Source organism: Saimiri boliviensis, chromosome 4, assembly GCF_048565385.1.
Source record: "Saimiri boliviensis isolate mSaiBol1 chromosome 4, mSaiBol1.pri, whole genome shotgun sequence".
NCBI classification, from domain to species: Eukaryota; Metazoa; Chordata; class Mammalia; order Primates; family Cebidae; genus Saimiri; species Saimiri boliviensis.
This window is the reverse complement of record NC_133452.1, coordinates 20,865,633-20,888,872: the sequence shown is the minus strand read 5'-3', so window position 1 is coordinate 20,888,872 and position 23,240 is coordinate 20,865,633. Positions and strand designations below refer to the sequence as shown.

Genomic DNA, 23,240 nt, shown 5'->3' with positions numbered 1-23,240 from the left:
CATTGCCACTTTACATTATTCAGTGGGTGATGATTTTCTTTTTTCTCCAAAGAGAAATGGCGAGGAAGGAGAGACACTGTTTGTCTTGGGTGTTTTGTTTATTTGTTTTGGGCAAGGTCTCACTGTGTTGCCCGGGCTCAAGTGCAGTGATGCAATCACAGCTCACTGTAGCCTAGACCACCCCTGCCAGGCTCAAGCAATCCGAAAGAAAGACATTTCAAAGCTGAGCCTAGGACTCACAGTTGGTCTGCATGAGAACGCACAGCTCTCACAGAAACTCAAGAAACGGAGACTCGGTCCTTCACACTTCGTGCTGAAAGGATGGCATTCAGCCCAACCAGGAGGTCACCTCAGCACAGACCAAGTAAAGAAATCATTTGGTAGAAGCCGTTTGAGAGTGAAGGTTACTGGAAAGTCATAAATCAACCAGCATTTCGATGTATGGTTTTGCTAGAATGTAGGAGCAATTAGAAATTTTTGGAAATGTTTCTTTAACTGTGCATGACTTGAAGAAGAGGACTATGACCTAACTAGCCAGTTTCTATCATTATATCAGAATGAGATTTTTTAAAAATATGGTATTTAATGCCAATTCACTGATTCAGTTTTATGCAGTCAAGTTGTTGTTTTTAGAACATCATGAAATTTCATTTCATGCCCCAATAAAACTAAACTATAATGGGTTACAGCTTTTCCACTTGTTGACTTTTCTCTTTCAAACATCTTTGATTTTCCATCCTTTGAACAGACTTTTTAAGAATGCCTTGAATGTCATTCAAGTTACCCATTTCTCCTGTCCTCTCCCCCACCTGTCTCTAATGCAGTTTCCAAAGTGAACCAGTCCTAATGGAACCTAATGATGCCTATGAGCCCGTTTCCTAAAGGAGCACGGAACACTAGCACCTCTTTCCTACCTGCTTCTAATTCACGGAACAGTCTTTCCAGCATTGGTTGATTGTTTCTTTTTCATCTCCCTTTTGTCTCTTCCACCTGTGTCTTATCAAAGGGGAATGCTGGTGGCTAATGGCCGGTGCATTGCATCACAATTTTAAGTTTGTTCTGCATGAAATCTAACCTGCCAATCAGTCCCTTCTCTTCCATCTGACATCACAAGCTTCTGCAGCTTCTCATAGCCATTGGCCATTAAAGTTCAGCTCAAGAAATCATCCCAAGTACCTTCATTTATAGACTGTCGTTGACCTAAAACCTAATGCATGTCAATGTTCTTCCCCTTTTCTTCTTTCATATGTCAGAAGAATGAAAGCGCTTAATTTTTCTCATTAGGCGAAAGTTCTGGTTACAAATAGTAATATGAGTTTGTACCACACCAAATGTTTTAAAACTATATTGTGAAAATGTTTTAATTTTTTTCTTCCCAGATTACATTTGCAAGTTTTAGTATGCCTGTAATGTTTTTATAGTATGTCACTGTCCATATTAAACATTTAACCCTGCTTTTTGTACGTGTGCGTGTGAGATGAAGTCTCGCTCTATTGCCAGAGTGCAGTGGCATGATCTCGGCTCACTGCAACCTCCACCTCTTGGGTTCAAGCGATTCTCCTGCCTCAGCCTCCTGAGTGTCTGGGATTACAGGCATATGCCACCATGCCTGGCTAATTTTTGTATTTTTAATGGAGGTGGGGTTTCACCATGTTGGCCAAGCTGATCTCAAATTCCTGACCTCAAGTGATCCACCTGCCTCGGCCTCCCAAAGTGCTGGGATTATAGTTATAAGCCGCCGCGCATGGCTTAACCCTGCTTTTTAAAGTCATAGCCCTGATACCCAGGGATTTTTCCCCTCATATGGTCCTAGTGTCTACTGACATTAGCTTGTCAATTTCAAACTTTCCTTAAGCAAAACAAATGGACCTCCCATACAAATGGAAACGTTGCAGTTTCATCTCCTTTTTTTCTTAGGGTTTTGCCTGGTTAAAGTTATTTGGATGTTTTTAGATATTCGCACTATTTTATTTAGTGTGCAGTTATAAATCTGGTGTTTAACAGGGAGAGAACGTGGAGGTAGGGCTGTTAATTTGCATTCCCCTAAGACTGAGTATTACCAGTGGGCTACAGGTTACCTGGATAAAGTACATTTAACTTTAAAGTGACACTGCAAACTCTCCCAGGAGAATTGACAGCATCCTTGGAACTTCATTTCACACTTTCCTGACTTGGGAATGGTTATTTTGAGTAGCACCTCCTATTAACCTAACTTCTTAATGCCTGGGCATAAGGTTAAATATCTCACTTATCTACACGTTCAGCTTCCATGAACAGCTACTTCATTCACAGCCCTTCAAGGGTTTATCAAAATTTCCCCATGTTCAACATTCCAGAGAGAATATCCAGGTTGTTGGCTCTTAAGACTCACCATTGGTTCACTCATCGAGGCTGATGATTGTGACAAATATAATGTCAAAATAAAACAATAAATGCAGTAGCATATATTCTGTTAAAGAAAATGCATTGCGAATTAACTATAAAAAAATACTAAGTTCTGTGATAGCCCTCACAGTTCACAGAGTACTCAGTTCACAGAATCCAAAAATAAGGAAAGATTTCATCACTGTGATTATAGTCATCCCGTGGTGTAATTTACTAAGAATTTCTGGTGCACTAAATGTTTTATGAGCAACCGTGCACTCATATTAAGTGCACCACTTTACTCCTTTACATTCTCACAGTCAAGAGATCCAGGAATGTCAAAAGGCCCTGTGCACTTTGAAACTTTAGCAAGGTAGGTGATAGATTGATTTCATGTGACAATAAAACAAATGTCTTAAAGTTTCAGGATCTCTAACAATAGAAGATAAGTGGTATCTTAAGAGTTGGCAGAATTGAAGACCTTAACAGCTGTAAGAAGAAAACTTACTGCTCAATATCTCAAGCTGTCATTTATCTTAGGGAAATAAGCAAAAAGGCACATGATTGCTTATGAACAAGGATGTGCATCTTATATTATTTAGAGTTGTAGAAACAGAAAACCCAGTTATCTAACAGAAGCAGATGTTTATATGACCTTTAAGGCATCTATAAAATGGAGCATGTAAAAACATATTGCAAAATCTAATTGGTAATAATTAAAGTATAATTGGTAATAATATTGCAAAATATAATTGCTAATAATTAAAATATAATTGGTAATAAACATATAGGAGAAATGTCCATGGATAGTTAAGTTTTAAAGATGTTAAAACTAAATAAACAATATAGCACAGATGTGTTTAGCAATTAATAGGCATAAAAAAGAAAAAGACTAGAAAGAAATATACTACTACAGTAAAAATTGTGGCTTGATTAAAAGTTATTTTATATTCTTAATTGTTTTCCTATGTTTCCTAAAAACTTTACTATGTATTTGCATATGTGTATATGTACATATATGTAAGTGTATGTGTATATATACACATCATATATACACATATACAGTATGTTTATATGTGTACATCACAACCAGAAAAAGAATTTTACTTCGTAAATTATTTTTCTCTGAGAATTAAGGTTTAAAGCTAAGAAGCTAATGAACTGCTGAGGGGCTTTCTGATGATCCTATGTGGAATCAGCTGGGTAGCTTGATCTGTATGAAACTCCGGAGAAAAAAAATAATAGACTAACATTAAAAAATGAGACAAGAACTGTCCTGTGGCCATATCACCCTTTGTGGAGTGCCCAGAGTGACGGTGTCAACAATTGGCTTTAACATCATCAGGGTTAGATGTAGGTAATGTAGTGTGATTCCAGGAGAGGGCGTCGTCTCCGTCAAAGGAGAGACAGAGAGACAGGTGGGGGGGGGGGGGGCGGTCGGACAGAGAGAAGTAGCCTACACCTGCAAATGTCATACAGACTATGAGGAATAGAGAAAAAGAATCCCGTCCATAAAGCAAAAGCAGAGCTTATGAAATTGTCAAATACAAAAAGAAGTTAGAACTGCTGCATTCATACTTCTCTTGATCTTCTTTATCCAGATGAAAAACCTCATCAGGCATTGATTCTGGCCTTTATAATATGATTTCAAATAAAGTAAAAGCAATAAAAACACATTTCTCAATAATTATATCAAATTAACAATATATTTTAAGAAAGAAATGTATTTTTTTGATAAAGACACAGTAAGTCTTCCAATAAGTTTTCTTTTAGAAGTAGATATTTTTAAACAGGACTGTTTGGTTCAATTGTTGTTGTGAAAATAAATCCTTCTTTTATTGCCATCCTCATATACAAGCCAGTATTTTAGTGGTAAAAACTATGCTGAGGAAAGCACACATGTATACTTACTGTAGCAGATACTTTCAAACAAATATGTCAGCTTTTAAATGGTCTGGGCCATGATGCTGAACTTGAGTAGAAAAGAAATGTGGCAAATTGCCCTTCATTTGCTAATCCGGGCAGCAGGGAAAGCCAAGAAGTCGGAGCTGTTGACCCTGGGGGCGGTTGCGGAGGGAACCGAAGCTGCCCCAGGACTGATTACTCTCAGCGCCTGTGTCTGGAACAGGAGGAGTTGAGCCTGGACATCTCCTTCAGCCTGACATGTTCAAGTCTAGGCATTAGGATCTGAGAGTGAGGTTGGAAGGTTCCCACATCAACAGGAGCTGAGATGCTGATCAGCAACTCAGAACCGAAATCTCTGCAAGCGTCAGGCTCTTTAGGTGATTTGTTGCACATTAAGTTTGTCCAGCAAGGTGTTCGCCTGGCCCTGCAGAAGGACATAAAAGATGGACATCTGTGGCCATCAATGCCACCTCCTTGTGATCCCCCTTTCTTCTCCCTCCTGTGATGCCCCTCTGTGAGGATCATCCATCCCATCCACAGTGAAACAGAGATCTCCAGATGGCCCAGGAAGTTGTTGGAAGGATTGCACTTTGTTTCTCCTCGAAGAAAGAACCTGTGTTTTTAGCATTTATTTCATTTCTCTTATTTCCTGGAATCAAGCATTGAGCTTAGTAGGTGCTCAGCACAGCATTGATGACTAAGCAAAAAAAAAAAAAATCTAGGCAAGAAAATAACTAATCTCCACCACCACCCCCCATAGCAGTTTCAGCAGATTCCGAGCATAAGTACTGTGGAGTTGGATCACCCAGGCAATAACCTGGAAACCCGTTCAATGAGCTGCCCTCATGCCAGTTCCATGGGGTTCGGACCCACCTCTGTGATGTTCCTGAAAATACATTCTCCCTCTGGGCTGATTTCCATTCCACAGGGGCCCAGTGCCCTGGTTTTGGTGGGCCCTCAGTGACCTACCCCACACAGGCCAATACTTTCTCTTCCTGATTCCTTTTACTGTGTTCCTGCTGCCAAAAATCTAAGCAAAGTGTGTACATTAGAAACCTTTCATTCTCTTTCATCAAAGGAACCTAGCAGTTTCTGCATTTAAAAAAAAGTCATGGACTTTCACTTGGCTACATAGAGAAAAGACACTCTTGAAAGTCCAAGTGATCTCAAATTATTTTTAATTATTTACATTTCTTTTACTTGGCTACATAGAGAAAAGATTCCCTTGATAGTCCAAGCGATCTCAAATTCTTTTAAATCATTTATATTTCCAGATCTGAATAAAAGACTGCAAAACATGCCCCAAAAGTTTTCTGTTTACTTTGCCAATCCTCAGCACCAAGGCAGCCATGAAGTGCTTTTTGTTCTTTCCTTCCTTAATGGCCATGGCACCAAGAAGGTGCTCTCAACATGCCATCGATCATGTCTGAGTGGCCAATGTAGCACTGGCCCAGCCAGTTCAGCACATATCGCTGTGAGCCGCAGTGACACACATTCATTTCCCTTGGAGGCAGCCCAGGGAGTCCGGCGGCCCTTGTATTTGCAATTGTATTTCGTCTCTTTGAACTGCGTGGCCTCCCTATATAATCCAGGAAATGAGTTTACTCTATCTGTGACAAGCATCATGTTCACACGGTTTTGGGAGCGGCCAGCATGGTTCAGGGCTGTATGGGAACGGAGGTGGCAGACGTTTGCCAACCCTGGGGAGTACAGGGACGATACTTCCTCCTCCACTCCAAGTGTTCCACTTGACCGTGACTTTCTGCACACCTGTTGCCTGAGAAAGTGTGCTTTATCTCTGTGTGCTGGAAATATCTGGCTATAATCTAACCTGTGATGAGTAAGTCAGTTTCTTAGACAGGGTGCTTTTTAAAACAGCCAGGCCTCTCTGTTATCACCACTCAGCTCCCCTGAAGCTGTAGAATTGATGCCTGTCTTTTGACCATGATCATTTTCTTTTTCGTGGTAAACTTTGGCCTCACATTTGGTTGTTATTAATGTAGTATTCATTTGGTACACACAGTCTCTGCTGGGCCAGGTTAAAACAAGTGCAGATTGTTAAGGGGAGAGAGCTCTGGTCAGCGCAGAGCGTGCATTCACTCAGATCAAGGAAAGGAATGCCAGAGCCAGCCCAGCATCAAAATACACTGCAAGCGGGTGGTGAGCTTTTGTTATTTTGCATATGGTTAACCATCTCGGAGGTCATAAAGTGAGGCCTCTGTCCTCCAGTGCAGCAGCTGGGTTTATACAGTATTTCCAGATTGTTTATTCTGGCCCAGAGCCAGAGCTACACCATTTTTCCATTATGCATGTTTGACAGCTGAAGAGAGGTGGGAAGGGGGACTCCCAGGAACAGGTCTGTGATTTCCTTTTTATTTACATTAAAGGGACTTTTAGGAGTACTGAAGATTATGAACCAGTCCAAACATAATGTCAATGCAGCAGAGTTGGAGAAGCTGCTATGTTTGCAAAAATGCTCAGATCTTGGGCAGTAAAACAAAATTAAAGCAAAATTTTGGCCAGTAAAACAAAATCAAAGCAAAATCCTGGGCAGTAAGCACAACATGCTTGTCACTGCCCAGTCTTGCATGCAGACAGGTTACTGGCAAGTGATATTTTATCATCACATCCAGAAGTTAAGTCCCAGTGTTTGTTGGGCAGGGCGTTGGGAGGAGTCCCTCAGCTGACAAACCAGAATCTGTGTGCAATCCACTGACATATGCATTCCATGCAGATGGGTGTGCCTGGTGCTGGGCAGAGATGTGTTTCCAAGCTCCCAGTAGAACTATTTCCCTGCAGTCTTTTCCCTGAGACACCAGCTTTCTGTGGATACTCCCAAAAGCCTGGGCTAACTTCTTCCACCAGGAAGTGTTGAAGACTGATCAAAGAGCCACAGTTCAAACTGCATCCACAGAAAAGGCCTTGGCTGTGGATGGGATCTAATGAATGTTTTCCTTCTAAATAAAACACTTCCATTTTGCTAATGGAGAAACATCATTAAAAAGTACCAAAAGTGATGGCAAATTAAGTAACTGACCAGCATTCATACAGCAAAGTTAGGTCACACAAAGAAATGTCTTTTTACTAACAGTGTTAGAATCTTTAGTTAATGACTAGAGATTCATTAAATCTTTCGTGAGTAATGTACGCAGCACAAATTCATTAGCTGCAAGGCGGTGGCTTCTACATAGCTAGTTATGTTTGTGGTGAACCTTCCTTATCATGGTATGTCTTAAGCTCGGCTAAGTATTTGCAAGCGTTCTGTCACCATAACATAGTGTTCTTCAACAGAGTGGCTAAGAAAAGCAAATACCACTACCTCTCCAGAGCAACCTGTGATCCAAACCTTCTCTATCAGCCTACCATCCAGAAATCCGATTTCCAGAAATGCAAAGTTTGCTTAGGAAGGACCCTCAACTAAGGAAGGAATTTAGCTAAAAAGTGAAGTATGCATAGTCAACACTGAAAGTTGTCCTTTGGGTTAATCCAGTCTTGCAGATGGATTTAAAATACAGATTCCAAATCAACAAACATTTATGGAGGGTCATTAGGTGCCAGGCTTGGAACTGGACACTGGGGAACTAAAAATGAAAAAGACACAGTCCCTCTCCATGTGAAAACATTTTTGCTGGCTGGCAGGTTTTTTACCAGATCCTCCCAGACTTACCAAAGCATTCCCCTCGACTTAGAACACTCAAGCCCTTCTTTTCAGCAGATTTCCTGAATGCCAGAATACACACAGGGCAAGGAGAAGTGGGTGGTTATAGATTTCCACTCAATTTGGAAATTAACAGCCTGTGGTGTAGCAAAAAGGTGCAAGATTGGGAATCAGAAAGCCCATTTTCCAGTCTCGGGACTGAAACGTACTGGCCAAACAACCTGATCCAATCTTGTGACCCCTGGGGCCCTTGGTATCTGTAAGTAAACTGGATTGCTGGGAAGACTGAGCAAGGTAGTGAGGGGTGATGTGAAAGCGTAGTAATCCACAGAGCCCTATGAAAATGAGAGGGATGCGCTTCTCCTCAGGAGTTGCATGGGAAGTTGCGCTGTTTGAACCACTATTTGTAAAGCTTTAATAATACAGAAAGCAACCCCCTCCTGGCTTCATGCCAGGTTTTATTCTCTACTAGTATTGGGTGGCCAGCTACAGATTTTGATGTCACTGGGGCCAGCTGTAAGAAGAATCTCCAATCAGGACCGTAACTACTCTGCAGGGTCCCTGCCACTCCCTTCCCAGGGACAGCACAGATCCTAGAAGAGTCTGTCCTTCTGTGTCCTTTATGGCTGATTGGACATGTCTATAAAGAAAAAACAATCTCTATTGTGTTCTTTAAATAGAAGGGTCAAAAGTTGTGTGTGTGTGTGTTTTTTTAATTTTGTTTTCCCTCTTCTGAACATTTCGTAGCTCAAACCAGTGCCTATTTTGAGGAAATTTGCAGTAAGTATCATGAACATAACTAAAGGGATGATTTGACCCTTAGTCAAATCCCTAAAGGTAAATAAGAAAAAAACTTAAATATCAAAAACATCCCGAAGCCACAGCTTCTCTTTGCCAAAATGTATTGATGAATTAAGGTAGAGAGGCAGAAAAATGTGCCTCGCCAGCACAGTCGGTCCCCAAAGGCAACAAAACCGCGAAGTGAAACACTGAAATGTACAGACCCCAGTGGGAGCTGAAAAACCCCAGGTGGAAGGGTAGACTGCTTCCCACTAAAGACCCAGCATTCGTGGGTCTCTTGGGAATTTCTGTGAAGCTCCTTCAGTTACTGACTTTGTGCCCAGCTGTCTGTGTCTCCACCTCACAGAGACAGTCAAGCCTTCCTCAAATCTGACAGCACCCCATCCTTCTGAGGGTTTCCTTTGTTCCCTCAAGAAGCCTGCACAGAGGAGCACTGTGTTTGCCCAGGTGCTAAGCTGTGGAAAGACAAAGTTCAATGGGGTATCGCTTTTGTCCTGATCACTCGCCATATAAAAAGCCTCACTGGAAGAACAGCTAAATGAAACTCGATGGAGATGTTAAGAACAAAAATCTAGAGAAAATTTTTCAGGAGGTGGATAGTGCCTCAGAGACCTGCTAAAAGTTTTCCATCTCTTGGTTGAAATACACACACAGAACCTATACTCTCAGATGTGCACACACAGCAAATACAGCAAACCTTTGTGATCATGTAGTAAGGATCAAAGAACAAACTCCATGCAGAGTACTTAAGATAAGCCCATTAAGCCTGGTCTCTCTAGTGAGGATTTCTGACCAAGCACAAGAAATGTCGACTCCAGCAAACGAATCAAAGCGAGATGTCCTCTCTGCCCCCACGGTGACAAGCCTTGTGAGCAGGTGTCTCCCTTAGACTGTGAGCTCCATCCACCCGTCAGTAATGTGGAGGATTAAGAACCTGGACTTACTAGTCAGACTTCCCCACACCCAACTTCTGGCTTCACCGCTTCCCAGCTGTGTGAACTTGGGCAAACCTAAATTCCAGTGTCACAGCTGTAAATGGTGATAATAAGAGACCCTACAGCACTGGGAGTTTCATAAGGATTGAATGTGTGTTTAGATATCTCACAGTACTTGGCATAGAGAAAGTTCTGAAAGTGCCAACTAATGCTGATGCCCCATTCACTGCAACAATTCCTGTGCATGATGCAGAATAGCTGTTCAACAAACCTTTGCAGAAAGACGGAAGGAAGATGACGCTGGGTACACCGATGAGGTTTATCATCGAAGCCTTAATTTTGACAAGAAGCACTTACTCCCTAGGTTTAGGAAAGCCAGAATTTAAAAATCTGTAAAGCAGAAATATAAAACTTGAATTTCTATAACAGCCAGGCAGGTAACTTAAAAGAATGAACTGGCATTTAGGGTCAGAGGCAAACTGGAGAGCCCTGGCTGCTTTCACGGGGGCAGTCACACTTGGCTCCAGAAGAATGCAGCCGCCCTTTGAGAGAAGCCAGAAATCCAGATTTCCATGTGAAATAGACCAAGCCTTACAACAACTGAGTCAATTTCTAAAACAAAACACCCCACGGGCCAAACAACACACTGCCTGCCAGTCCGATCTTGGGCTACCTTCTTGCCACTCTGCCTTAATGGAAGGAGCTCTGTTTTTGTCTCTTTCTTTCAAAATGTTTATCAGTGGGCACAAGAGACATGAGCCCCCTGAAGTTACTCTCAGTTCCCGCTAGGATCAGAAAATGCCCAGCTAAGGGCTTCTTCCCTTCCCAAGGGATGCTACTAATAAGTAGAGATTTTTAAAGCATAATTGTTGTGTGGCTGAAATAATAACAGTCTGAAAAAAAAATCCTAACAACTTCCTCTAGAACTGCTATTATGGCAGTCCGGAGAGAGGCTGATTCCATAGTTCATGTAGCTTTGTTTCGTTTGGATGGAAAGTCTGGCACTTTACAAAAACTGTGGAACACTGAGCAATGGAATGACTTTTCCATAGCACCGATCATCGTACAGCAAGATACACATCCATATGTCTTTGAAATGAGATTTTTTAGAATTCTCTGCTTATTATACAAGACAAACCACCTCTGGTCTTTCCATATGAAGGTGGTAGTTTTCTACAGGCTCATGAAAGCTGCCCTGTTACGGCATAGTGCTTACCGTCAGGAAAACCGCAACACAGATGGGGACCCAGACTCAAACTCCAGTTTCTTCACTTACCAGCCAGCTGTGTGACCTTGAGTAGGTTTCTATTTCTCCATCTGCAAAAGAGGAGTCATGATTTTCACCTCACAGGGTTATTGAGAATATCAAATCAAACTACATATATAACAACCCAGACTCATAATTAGAGTTCCCCATCAATATTGGTTGAATCTGAGTCTCTGTTTCTCCTGGCATAAAATAGCACTCCTGTTTCTGACCGCGACATAACCCTCTGGCAATGTCATTAACCTTATTAAATTTGGCAGCTCTGTGGAAAACAAAAGGTCAAAAGAGCTGTCATTGTTTATATAAACTGTTCATTGTGTTGTCCACAGTGCTATGAGGACTAAATAGTAGAGGGTTGGATGCTGCCACCCAGGGAGTAATCAGGGAGAAGGGAAGAGGCTGGAACAGAGCCTCAGGGGGGCTGGTCTTTACAAGCCAGGCTGGGACAGAGAAGGGCGTAGAAAGGATGGACAGGGAGTGATCAGAGAGAGGCAACGGTGCCAGGAAAACACTGTAGAAGATGCCAAGGGAGGACAGGGCTTCAAGATGGAGCATGTGGCCCACAGTGTGATGGGGTCATACTGAGAGGTGCTCTCTGAGCTATCAACAAGGAAGCGAGAGTAACTGAATGGAGTACAGAAATAGCAGAAAGCAGGCTTTGGTGAGTTCGGTCACGTATGTAAGCTGAAAATACAACAAATGTAGACAGCTCTTCAAGAAGTTGGGCTGTGATGGAGAGGAGAGAGAAATGAAAGAGGGAGGGTGTATGAGACAAGGGTTTCCTCAAGAAAGGAAGTGAATTTTGATGGGAGGAAGTCAGTTGAGAGGGAGAGGTTGACAGTGAAGGAGAGGGAGTGGATGAGGGAGAGAAGCAAGCTCCAGGGAGGCAGGGTGGGTAGAAAAATGAAGCAAGAATTGGATATTAATGCAAAAGTAGGTCTTAGGGAAAGATTAGATCTCATAAGAATCTGCCAAGCCAACTGATACTGACCCTCATGTTTAAACGAAGGATTTAGGGACAGATTAAGAAGAGCAAAGACTGAGATAACTGAAATGCATGTGACCATCTGTTGTTAAGGAGGGGTAACGGGAAAAGCTTCTCCTCCACCCTCTGAAGCTTTCTTGAAAATGAACTTACATTAGTGCAGATTAATAGGAGCAAAAGGAATAAAATTTATTAATATGCATGAAACCGAGTGTGGTAGCTCACTCCCGTAGTCCCAACTATTCAGGAGGTTGAGGGGAGGATGTCTTCAGCCCCGGAGTTTGAGGCTGCAGCAAGCTATGATATATCACTGTACTCTAGCCTGGGCAACAGAGCAAGACCCTACCTCTTAAAAATAAAATGGTGCACTGGAGAAAATCATAGGAGAGTGGTTACACCATAACCCAGGGAAGTCAAGCTTTCTCTATACCTTTCTTCATAGGGAAAGGGAGGGGAAATGGGGGTTAAATGTGGCAATTTTGAAGAATAGTAAACAATTTTTAAAGGGAATGAATGGACCCCATGCTCAGAAAATGAAAGGTAGATAATTCTCTTTGGCAATTGAATGGGACCTGAGAACAGGCAATAGTTTGGGACAATGTTTGTCTGGGCTCTGGGTGTGGTGTTTAATCTTCAATCCCTTCCTCTGTGACATAAGTTTTGATCTTCTCTGGCTAATGAAATTTTAGGGGAGGAGACTGAAGGCAATTCTGTTTCTCTTTGGCAGGTACACTTGCTACGTAGATAAGGAAACTTCAGAGAACAGCTTCATCCAGCATGTACTGGTCTCCAATAGCCTTTAATTTGAAATATTAGCATACCAGGGTGCCTTATTTGGGGGTCACCCTCCCTGGATCTCTAACTATTCAAGAAATGTTTTAAAACTCTTGCCTTGTATCCGAACATGAAAACATCCCCCTTTCCTCTTGCCTGGAAAGGCTGTCCTCTCTGTAGAGTGTTCTAGCAAACACAGGGCTCAGCCGCCTTGTGCTCTGACTAGCACTATCAAACAGCCAGAGCACTTTCTTCAGGCTAGGAAGGGGACGTATAATTAAAATGTGGTTAGAAAGGCCACCTGGGATCTTATCAAATATAAATCTTATGAAAGACCTCTCACTACTTTATAAAAGTTGGATAAAATATGTCAAGGTAGGGGGCTCTGAGTGGAATCGTCAGAGCCAGTCCTTTCTGGTCATAGAATCGATGGAGTGCTCTGGGATTTTAGAGGCTGGTCATCACCAGAAGTCTGTCTTTTTCCAAACATGGCAGATCCTAGGTCAATTTCTGCCTGGGATTGAATGTTTCCTACTAGAAACATAAAATTATAAGTTTAAGCTAAATAAAGCACCAGGGCACAGTTTTACCTCTGAGGTGGAACTGTCCAAAGAGTGTTTGTTGGGGTGGTTTTCGTCATTGACTCTGTGGGTACTGGGCTTTCTGATTGAACCCAGAGATGATCAAGCCCAATTTTTTTTATCAGCCCCTTTTCTTCTTCCAGAGTATAAAGCCATTAGCCATTCCCTCCAAAACACCTACCAGTTTCCTGTGAGATCTGTTGTTAAGTTTGGGTGCCTCAGTCAACGTGAGGTGTAGTACCTGGGGCTCTAGGCGCGGACAGTGGCCATGATGTGCTACCACACGGTGGAGAAAGGTGTCAGAAGCAGTTACAGCCTGCTCACCTGTCCACACCGAGAAACAACACAGCAGAAGCACAGCAGCTGATTGTCACGAGAAGCCTCCTGCCTCTGCCACTTCCTGACTGCGTAACCTTGAACGAGTTATAGTCTTGGCCTCAGTTTCCTCATGTGTAAAATGGCTCTTCCATCAAGGGGTTATTTTGAGGATTGTGATTGTGTGTTCACATGCTTAGCTCAGTGCTTGCTGCACATTAGTCCCCATTAACTTTAGCTGTTACTGTAAAAATACACCACAAAGCAGCAGGCTCAGCGAAGACTGTCACCACCTCGTGCCATATCAGTTAACTAATCATGCAAATATGTCCTGGTTCTTTTCACTTGTACTTGAAGGACATAATATCACATTTTATTGATGTATAATATTTTACGTGTTTGTGGGATATGTATGATATTTTATTCCATGCATAGAACGTGTAATGATCAAATCAGGGTGTCTAGGGTATTCATCACCTTGAGTATTTATCATTTCTTTGTGTTAGGAACATTTCAAGCTTTTTCTGGCTACTTTGAAATATACAATACATTGTTGCTAACTATAGTTACCCTACTCTGCTATGGAGCAATGGATTCTTTCGTATGACACCAATGGACAGGCAATAAGAGAAAAATAGATTAAAATGGTCTCCATTAAAATGTAAAATGTTTATGCGTCAACCTTGGATTTGGCAATGGTTTTTTTAACCTGACACCAAAAGTCAGGCAATAGGAGAAAAATGCATAAAATGGTCTTCGTTAAAATTTAAAACTTTCATACATCACAGAGTGGCAAGACAGCCCATGGAATGGAAGAAAATACTTGTAAATTATATACCTGATATTTATGCAGATTATCTGGAATATATAAATAACTCCTTCAACTCAACAACAAAAACAAACAAAAGAAAACAAGCAAACAAAAAACCCACTTAAATGAGCAAAGGACTTGAATAGACATTTCTCTAAAGAGGATATACAAACAGACAGCACTTGTTGGACGTGTGCTTGCCCAACAAGCACATGAAAAGGTCATTAGAAATTAGGGAAACCATTAGTATCAGCATCACTATCAGTAGTCATTAGGGAAATACAAATCCAAACCACAGTGAGATACCACTCCACACTTACCGGGATGGCTACAATTTTTAAAAGGGAGGAAAATAACAATTGTAGGAGAGAAATTCTGAGAAACTGGAACCTTCACACATTGCTGGTAGGAATGTAAAATGGTACAAACACTGTGGAAAAGAGTTTGGCAATTTTTCCAAACATTAAACTTAGAATTACTGCATGACCCAGCAATTCTACTCCTAGGTATCTACCCGAAATACTTGGAAACAGGGACTCAGATACTGAAATGCAAATGTCCACTATAATAAGCAAAGGATGGAAACGACCCAAGTGTCTCTCCATGGATGTAAGGATAAACAAATTGCAGTCTAGCTATACAATGAACGTTATTCAGCCTTAAAAGGAATGAAGTTCTGATACACACTACAACATGGGTGAACCTTGAAAACATTATGCTTAGTGAAATTAGCTAGACCAAAAAAAGGACAAATATTGTATGATTCTACCTATATGTAGTACTAAGAATAGGCAAATTCATAAAGATAGAACATCCATTAGAGGTTACCTAGGGTGGAGTAAGGAGAGGAGGGGAATTGAGAGTTATCGTTTAATGAATATTGAGTTTTTGTATAGACTCATGAAAGGATTTTCAAGGTAGTGGTGATGGTCGCACAAGATGGTAAATATAATTAATGCCATTGAAGTGTACACTTTAAAATAGTTTAAATTGTATCCTATATATATAACATTTTCATGCTATTCACCATTGAATATAAAAGATCATATTTTGTTATTATTAGTATAAAATTAAGCATATTTTAGTTATATATATTTTACCACAATAAAAAAAATTTACAACAGTTAAAATTATATTTAAACTGGGTGCAGTGACTCATGCCTATAATCCTAGCACTTTGGGATGCCGAGACAGAAGGATCTCTTCATGCCAGGAGTTCAAGACCAGTCTGGGCAACATAGTGAGACCTTGTCTCTACAAAAAGTAAAAATAAATTTTAAAAATTTGTAAATTATATTAAGAAACCTGGAAGCCCTTCCTTTGCTTTCTGGACAAATGCATTGTTGAAATAGTGAAATGGAAATGGATTTTGTATCAAATTAAACTTTATGTCAATATTTTTAAACTTACAAAATAAGATTATTAGGAAGTGGTTAGACAGCACTTCCATGCCTCCTTCTGGGGGTAAAGCCCTTTCCTGGTGTAACAGGAAATGAAAGAGGGAAAACAGTTAGATTCTGCTGTTCAAACGAATGTAGAACTCACAGTTAATAATTGAATTTGGTCCAATGACGTGGTTCACATCCAATGAAAGGAGATTAGGTAGCCTGTGCTTTGTCAAGTCATGTTGACCTTAACACCTAGAATTGGGATAAACCTTCCCAAATATTGCCAGTAACCTTTCTCTTCTGATACTTGGATATGCAGTTGCTTCCTTACCAGAGTTGTACAGGTCATGTGGGTCCTCATCGGGATTCCATCTAAGCTAAAGCATTGCAAACTATGTCTCATGTGTGATCCCGGTTCTCTTCCAGAGCACAGGAAGCTTGGAAACATGACTGTGACGGTGAAGAAGACTGTCCCCTCTCCTGAGGCTGTGCAGATCCTCTACCAGCGGATGAGGTACGAGTACGAGTTCTACCACTATGTCAAAGAGCAGTTCCACCTGCTGAAGCGCAAGTTTGGACTTAAGTCTCGCGTCAGCAAGCCCCCACTAAGGCCACACTTCTTTATCCCAACTCCACTGGAAACTGATGAGCCAATCGATGATGAAGAACAGGATGATGAAAAGTGGCTGGAAGATATTTATAAGAGGTGATGGCAGCACTGTGTTGCTTCCATGGCTTTATCTCCCTTTTCCAGAAATTTCTTTGTTTGGGGAAGTAAAATCCTTAAGGGACTAAATTAATGCTGGGGTGCATTAAAAAGAACAAAACATTCCCACATGTTGGGGTCATTGGGAGATGCCCGGTTTTGCGGGTTTTATTTGTTTAATTTTATTTTGTGTTTTCTCCTGGCTCGTTGGGTCTTTCCCAGTTACACTAGATGGCTCCATCCCAAGGCATCTCATCATAAAACAGCTTTCCCCCCACCCCATATGATGGAAAAAGGGGGAGAAATATAGCCCATAGCCTAATAACTTACCATCTGTAAAATGACTTATAAAAATATTACCTCAATGGTAGGAGACATCCAGACTTGCATATTTCAGTAGAAATACAAAATCACTTCAGAGACCAGGGAATCTACTCTGGAAGGATCTAAGAGACGGTAGACACATCAGGACATCAAAAGGGAAGATGGAGCCAGGTGTCGTGGCTCAAGCCTGTAATCCCAGCACTTTAGGAGGCCAGGGTGGGAGGATCACTTGAGCCCAGGAGTTTGAGGTTACAGTGAGCTGTGATCACAGCACTGCACTCCAGCCTGGGTGATAGAGTGAGACTCTGTCTCAATTAAATTTTTTTTTTTTTTTTAAGGAGGAGGATGTCCCTGGGTAAGTGGTTTCTACCTGCATGGTAGAGCTCTGCCTCTGGTCCTTCTCAGGGGACACTTTCACCAAGAGCAGTGTAATTATCTCCGGAAGAGCAAGTCAGCTTGTACCACATCCCCAACCAGTCCACAGCCTGGAGCACCTTTCAAGGTCAAAGTGCATGGCCAGCTCCATTGAGACATTCCATTTCCAAGCACCATGCTGACAGATATCAAAGCAGCCTAGCAGGGAAAATACTTGGTTTGCTGTGTAAGGAAGAATGTAGACAAGACAGATAAATCTCAAGGTCGTGTGGCATCAGGGAAAGGGCATGGTGTGTCCTTTGCACCCAGTATGAAACATCTTCTCCCAGCACTGCTTTAAATGGAATTTCCAGGAACCAGTTTAGCTCAGGCATTTGACTCTTCCAGCAGAAGTTCTGAGCCTGACCACAGATGGTATACAATCTGTCAAACACACCCTTGGCCAAGCTCGGTCCTATAGGGCCTGGTACTATGTACTATTGTAACTTCTAGTCCCCTAAGAGGTACCCGTTTTCAGTCAAAAGGGGTCCTGAGTTCTGTGCACGTGGCAGAACTACCCAAGAACTACCTGAATTCTGTGCACGTAGAGTCCCATTTCTTATGGGACCTGTGTGCTCCTAAGAACTCTTACTTGAGTCATCAAAAAGAGAAGTAGCAAGAGTTCCTAGGGCAGAGACTGCTTGGCCAGCTTTGTAAGTAGGTGGCTGCCTCCAGTGGGGTGCGAGTAGATGTCGGGCAGTCTCATTGTCCTAAGGCATGTCTTCTTTCCACCTCCCACTGCCCCTCCCTTGCTACCTGTCAGTGATGCCTTGGTCATTAGAAATCTGTTCCTTTGGGTTCTGAAATGTTTTCACCTTAAAGAAGTCCTGAAAATACACATTCTCCTGGGAAGACAGTAAACAGCTAGCTGAGAAGCCGAGATTCAGTGGTGGCAGCAGGAAGGATACTTGCAACAAATTTTGTCTATTTCGTATTTGTCCCCTAGAGCCAGCCCTAGCAAATGTGTGAGCTGGGAGTAGTTAATAGTAAATAAGACTCTGACTTTACACAAGCTACACATTTTCTACTTTTCAGAAACCACCACATCCCTCTAGAATTTTTTCTTCCTTCACTAAAATTGGGTGGTAGTCAAGATATAAAGCAAGTCATTGGGAACCTGCCGAGTGAGCGCTAAAGCTACTTTATCATGAGACGTGTGGTAAGAAGGCTCCAGCCCACAGGAGTCTAGGGAAGGAGGCGACCGCAGAGCACAGAGTCCAGCACTTGGCCGCTCCTGGGCCTTCTTTCTGCCTCAGAGGATGGGGGCAGAGAAGCCATTAAGGGAAATGTTCTTAGAGAAGGAAATATCCTTTGTTCTGTTCAGAGAGACCAAGGCCCTACCATTAGGCACACTTTCAAAAACAACCCGGAGAGCAGCTATCATATGCAAAACCAGGACAGGAACTGCTGCCTGGTACGCTGTGAGTCATTTCTATGAAATTCCACATAAAGAGTGATGATTAGTTTACACACTGTGCAATCTCGCAATCTGAAAATAAAGTTGAGTTGGCTATGTTTTCTCTGCTCTTGTCAGAACATCGGGACAATTGGTCATTCAGAAAATTCATCCTCTTACTGCAAGTTTACCTGGGTACTTTTACCTGTGTGTTCAAAGGCATTTATTTTCAGCAGCGATCATTATAACTTCACAAAAAAAGACATTGATGGATTGACTTGCAGGGCCTTAATGGGATTTTGTCCCAACCAACACCCTCTAGGTCCTAAAAGTCAAGGCACTTCGTCAGCTTATTTGGCAAACATGGCAGCATCTTTTTGGCCCTGGGCCCAACAGTTTGTACTTCATGAAACATATTGTACATTTCACATAGTTTAATTTAAAAAAAATACCTTTTAAGCTAGTTGATCTTTGACTGTCTTATTTATTATAACCTTTCAGCACATTACAAGGTTTTAGTTACTCAGGAAGGAGTTAATTAAAATGATTTTGTTTTGGTCTGATGGATGTTTTTAAATGGAAAATTATTATTATGAACCTTCAGCCTACTTTCTCGAGTGCCGTAAAAGTGCTTGTAAATCTTTTTTTTTTTTTTTTTTTTAAGAAGAAAGAAAAAATGGTGTTTGGCACTGATGGAAATTCAAAAATATATATGAAACTGAAACATTAACTTAGCTAAAATAAAAGCAATATGTGTTTGAGATGAAGCGTTCCTTAACTTATTCATCACCTATAGAAATAAATAAATGTAAATAAGTTGACATTTTTTCCATTCTGTTGATGGCTGGAAATAAAAGTGCCTGAGTTCCTCCCTTCAGCCTTCTTAATTGGCCAAGCTTTTTTCCTCAAGATGGGATTTTGAAAAGATGTATTTTAAAAAATAAATTTTCATTCTTGTAATTATATCACAGCAAAAAGGGGGCTAAAAATACGAACTAGTCATTTATTCATGATGTGTACTTTTAAAACTAAACAACTGATTTAACTGGTATTTCCATGGTTGGTTTGGTGTCGGGGTGCTACATCTGAATTATCAGTGTCTGTCATTCAGCATCTAAGGGGCATGTTCATGATAAAGTGGGAAAAGAAGGATGTGCCTCAGCTCTCGGTGTCTAAGATGATCTGTTTCTCAGACTTGTAGAGCCTCAAAACCTGGGACACTCTAACCTCTCAAGGGAGCAGTCTTGATGTCAAAACACCCTTCTCGGGAAATTTCACTGCTGCGGTCAAATGGAACTTACGAAAAGAAAGAAATTCTATGCTTCTTCCATATCTGATGCTACATTCCGATTATATGTGACTATTTCATAAAAGAATCAGAATGTTGATGCTGAAGGAAGAAAAAATCCACTTTGGTCACAGCATGTTTTATTTCAAGTAAGAATATGAGAATCTGAAACAGTGATAAGTGGGAACCTTTCTTCTTCATTTTATTTGCCCTTCTGTAACTCAAATCAAATGATGTTTCACTCTGAATGAACTTTAGAGCCAAAAGTACTAAACGAAAACTGGACCATACCACATCTGCGGTTGCTTACGTGGTCTGAAGTTCTTTATACACGTGCCATCATCTGCGAGTTTATCTAATGAGCTATTTGGCCTTAAATGAATTTTATAGACAATGACGGTATCTCTTAAAAGGCAGGATGACAATCCATAGCTATTTAAAAAAAAAAATAACCATGTGAGTCAAAATTGTGAAATCCCCTTCAAGTAAAGATAAAAAGGAATTATTTTACTAAAATGGCTTATTTCACAACTAATGATAAAGAAACTTGTAAAATAAACAAAGATTATGTTTTAAATATCTTGCTACAGAAAAACCTATTTTAAGCTAAAACCAAAAATCTGAATCTGTTAAGAAAAACTTACAGAACTTCTTTCACAGCCCAGCACATTCACTGTGGTGTCATGTGGCGTTAGTCTGCTAGGCCTGCTGTAACAAAGTACTACAGACTGGTTGTCTTAAACAACGGAAATTTGTTGTCCCACAGTTCTGGTGACTGGAAGTCCAAGATCGAAGTGCTGGCAGGGTAGGTTCCTCCTGAGGCCATTCTCTTGGGTTTGCAGAGGGTACCTTCTCCCTGTGACCTCCCGTGGTCTCCCCCCATGACTGTCTGTGTCTTGATCTCTTCTAAGGACAGCAATCATATTGGATTAGGGCTCTTGAATTGTAGTTCCCATAATCCCCACGTGTTGTAAAAGGGACCCGGTGGGAGGTAGTTAGCCCCATGCTGTTGTTCTTGTGACAGTGAGTTCTCACGAGATCCAATGGTTTTATGAGGGCTTTTCCCCATTTTGTTTGGCACTTCTCCTTGCTGGTCCTGTGTGAAGAAGGACGTTTGCCTCCCCTTCTGCCATGATTGTAAGTGTCCTGAGGCCTCACCAGCCATGCTGAACACTGAGTCAATTAAACCTCTTTCCTTTATAAATTACCCAGTCTCGGGTATGTCTTTCTTAGCAGTGTGAAAATAGACTAATACAGACCCTATGTGCAAAAGTGGTCACATTCTAAGAAATTTGGTTAGGACTTTAGTAATTGAATTAAAGGTGGGGCACACAATTCAGCTCATAACACCCAGATTACAGCAGAAAAGTTAGGGCAGGGGAACTGAACTCCTGCTAGGAGAGAAGCAAACCTCAAAGTACAGACTCCTAGAGTTGCAATGGGCTCTGGAACAGTGATCTGGTCCATTCCCTCATTTTACAGATAAGAAAACCAAGGTCCAGAGAGGAGATACAAATACATCACATGCTAACTTTGCCCATTGAGGGTTCCCTTAACTTGAGCATCTACCAAATTAAAATTTTAAAAAGATGATACAGCCAAAGCCCATCTACCCGCCTAGGATCCAGAATGAAAGTGATGAGGCACTTTCAGTCACACCCACTACCACCTGCCACAGAGGAGCAGCCTCTCTGGGGCTCTCCTGGGGGACACAGGACTATGGGACTCACCTTTACACAGAAGGAGGGGAGGCCCTATTGGTTTTCAGTTACTTAAGTCCTCAGAGACAAATGCCAATTAAATATTTTATTCTTGATTTTTCTGTCTGCTCAAAGGACACAGAGGAGTTCTTGTTCCTTGGTAAACAGACCTGGGGCATGCTTGCCCATCTCAGATTACAGAGTTTTATTTCTCTTAAAGGAAAAATGAAGATTCATGTCCTACTTCCTGTAAGGAGTTTCAGATGGACCCACCTCCAAAAATATAGTCAAAATGCAGTTCATAAAACTAGTGGAAGTCAAGCACAGGCATGTCCCAGAAAAGCAGAACCGGAGGAGAAGCAGACCCCGGGCACTCGCAGGACTGTTTGACTCACTGGAGAATTCCCTTCTGCTAGGGCAGGCTTGGCTCACTGCTCTGAACACTGCAGATTCCCAAGGAACACCCAGGGCCACAGATGTTCATGGGTCACAGAATTGTGAACTGACCACTTGTGCATTTTGGATTTCAACTTGTAAACACGGGGATTCCCTTTTTACAGAAAGAAAAAGGAGAGGATGAAAAATCACCATGCAAAGGAAAATCGTGAGCTAAGTTTTTCCTTTTGGAATCTTGGCATGAGCATTTAGCTATCTTCAATCTGGCTTTCACCAGACGCTGTGTGCTTTGAGCAGGCGTGGAGCAGTCTGCCCTGCGCCGCTCTGCCAGAACGTTCAGACTTGACCTGTCACAGGCCTCTTCAGGCCTCTTATTCCAGCCCTGAGCAGCGACGGCCCAGGGGACGAGCCCTGCCAGACTCAGCAGGCTGCCTTCAAGGTGCAACCAGAGAGGCACTGAAAACCTGGGAGGAGAGCAGTTGACTGACTAGGGTGTGAGCTGCCCACCCGTCAAGTCCCCAAGTTCAAGTCCCAGCTGCTCTGTTTCACTGTGTGTCAGAGTAAATCATTTGACCTCCATCTGTCTGAAATCAACTCAGCTGGAAAATATTAGAGAGAAAATAGAACATCTACTGAAAACCAAGAGCTGCTTCTGGGATGAACCATATCCCACCCTTGGCCCCTAAATGCTAGAAGACTGAGAGCCACAACCCTTCCTAAGCTGATGAAAGATTTGTTCTGGCCCCAAAACACTACATTCCCCAGCAAGAGGGCACAGAATTACGTATAACCATTCCAGGTCGCCTGAAGTCCCCTCTCCTTCATGTCTGCAAGTGGTGTTGCCCAACATGCTGTAAGTCCGTGGACAGTAGCCCTTCTGAATGTGAACTGAGCTGCCAGGAGCAGGCACATCCTCCTGGCATGAGATAGAGCAAATGCAGCAAGGACCTGTCCTGAAGAACCATTGGTCCCTTCCTCCTGGCCTGGTTTCCACTGTTCTGTTTACCGGGCCATTATCCAAGATGAAACACTCTGTGGAGTTCCATTTTTCTCGGTCATTCTTTGGGATGAGCTTGTCTAGCTGTGAGTTACAAGATTCATCTCTAATTCACAGCTTGTGCTAAATACAGGCTTCCTCTAACTTCTTTAAAGTACTGTGTGTATCTGTGAACCCATGACTAATAGTAATAATGAGCCTAAAACATCCATGAGTATTAGTACAGGTTGTGCAC

At 41.8% G+C, this 23,240-nt stretch overlaps 1 protein-coding gene across 1 annotated transcript in view; it reads left to right on the top strand.

The window, feature by feature from the left end:
- UST (uronyl 2-sulfotransferase) overlaps positions 1–19,496 on the top strand; it is a 321,994-nt gene extending 302,498 nt beyond the window's left edge. Inside the window, exon 8 of the mRNA XM_003926823.4 lies at positions 16,211–19,496. Coding sequence (XP_003926872.1) covers positions 16,211–16,494 — 284 coding nt within the window. The 3' untranslated portion in view covers positions 16,495–19,496. The remainder of the gene's footprint in view (positions 1–16,210) is intronic.
- The last annotated feature ends 3,744 nt before the right edge of the window (positions 19,497–23,240 follow it).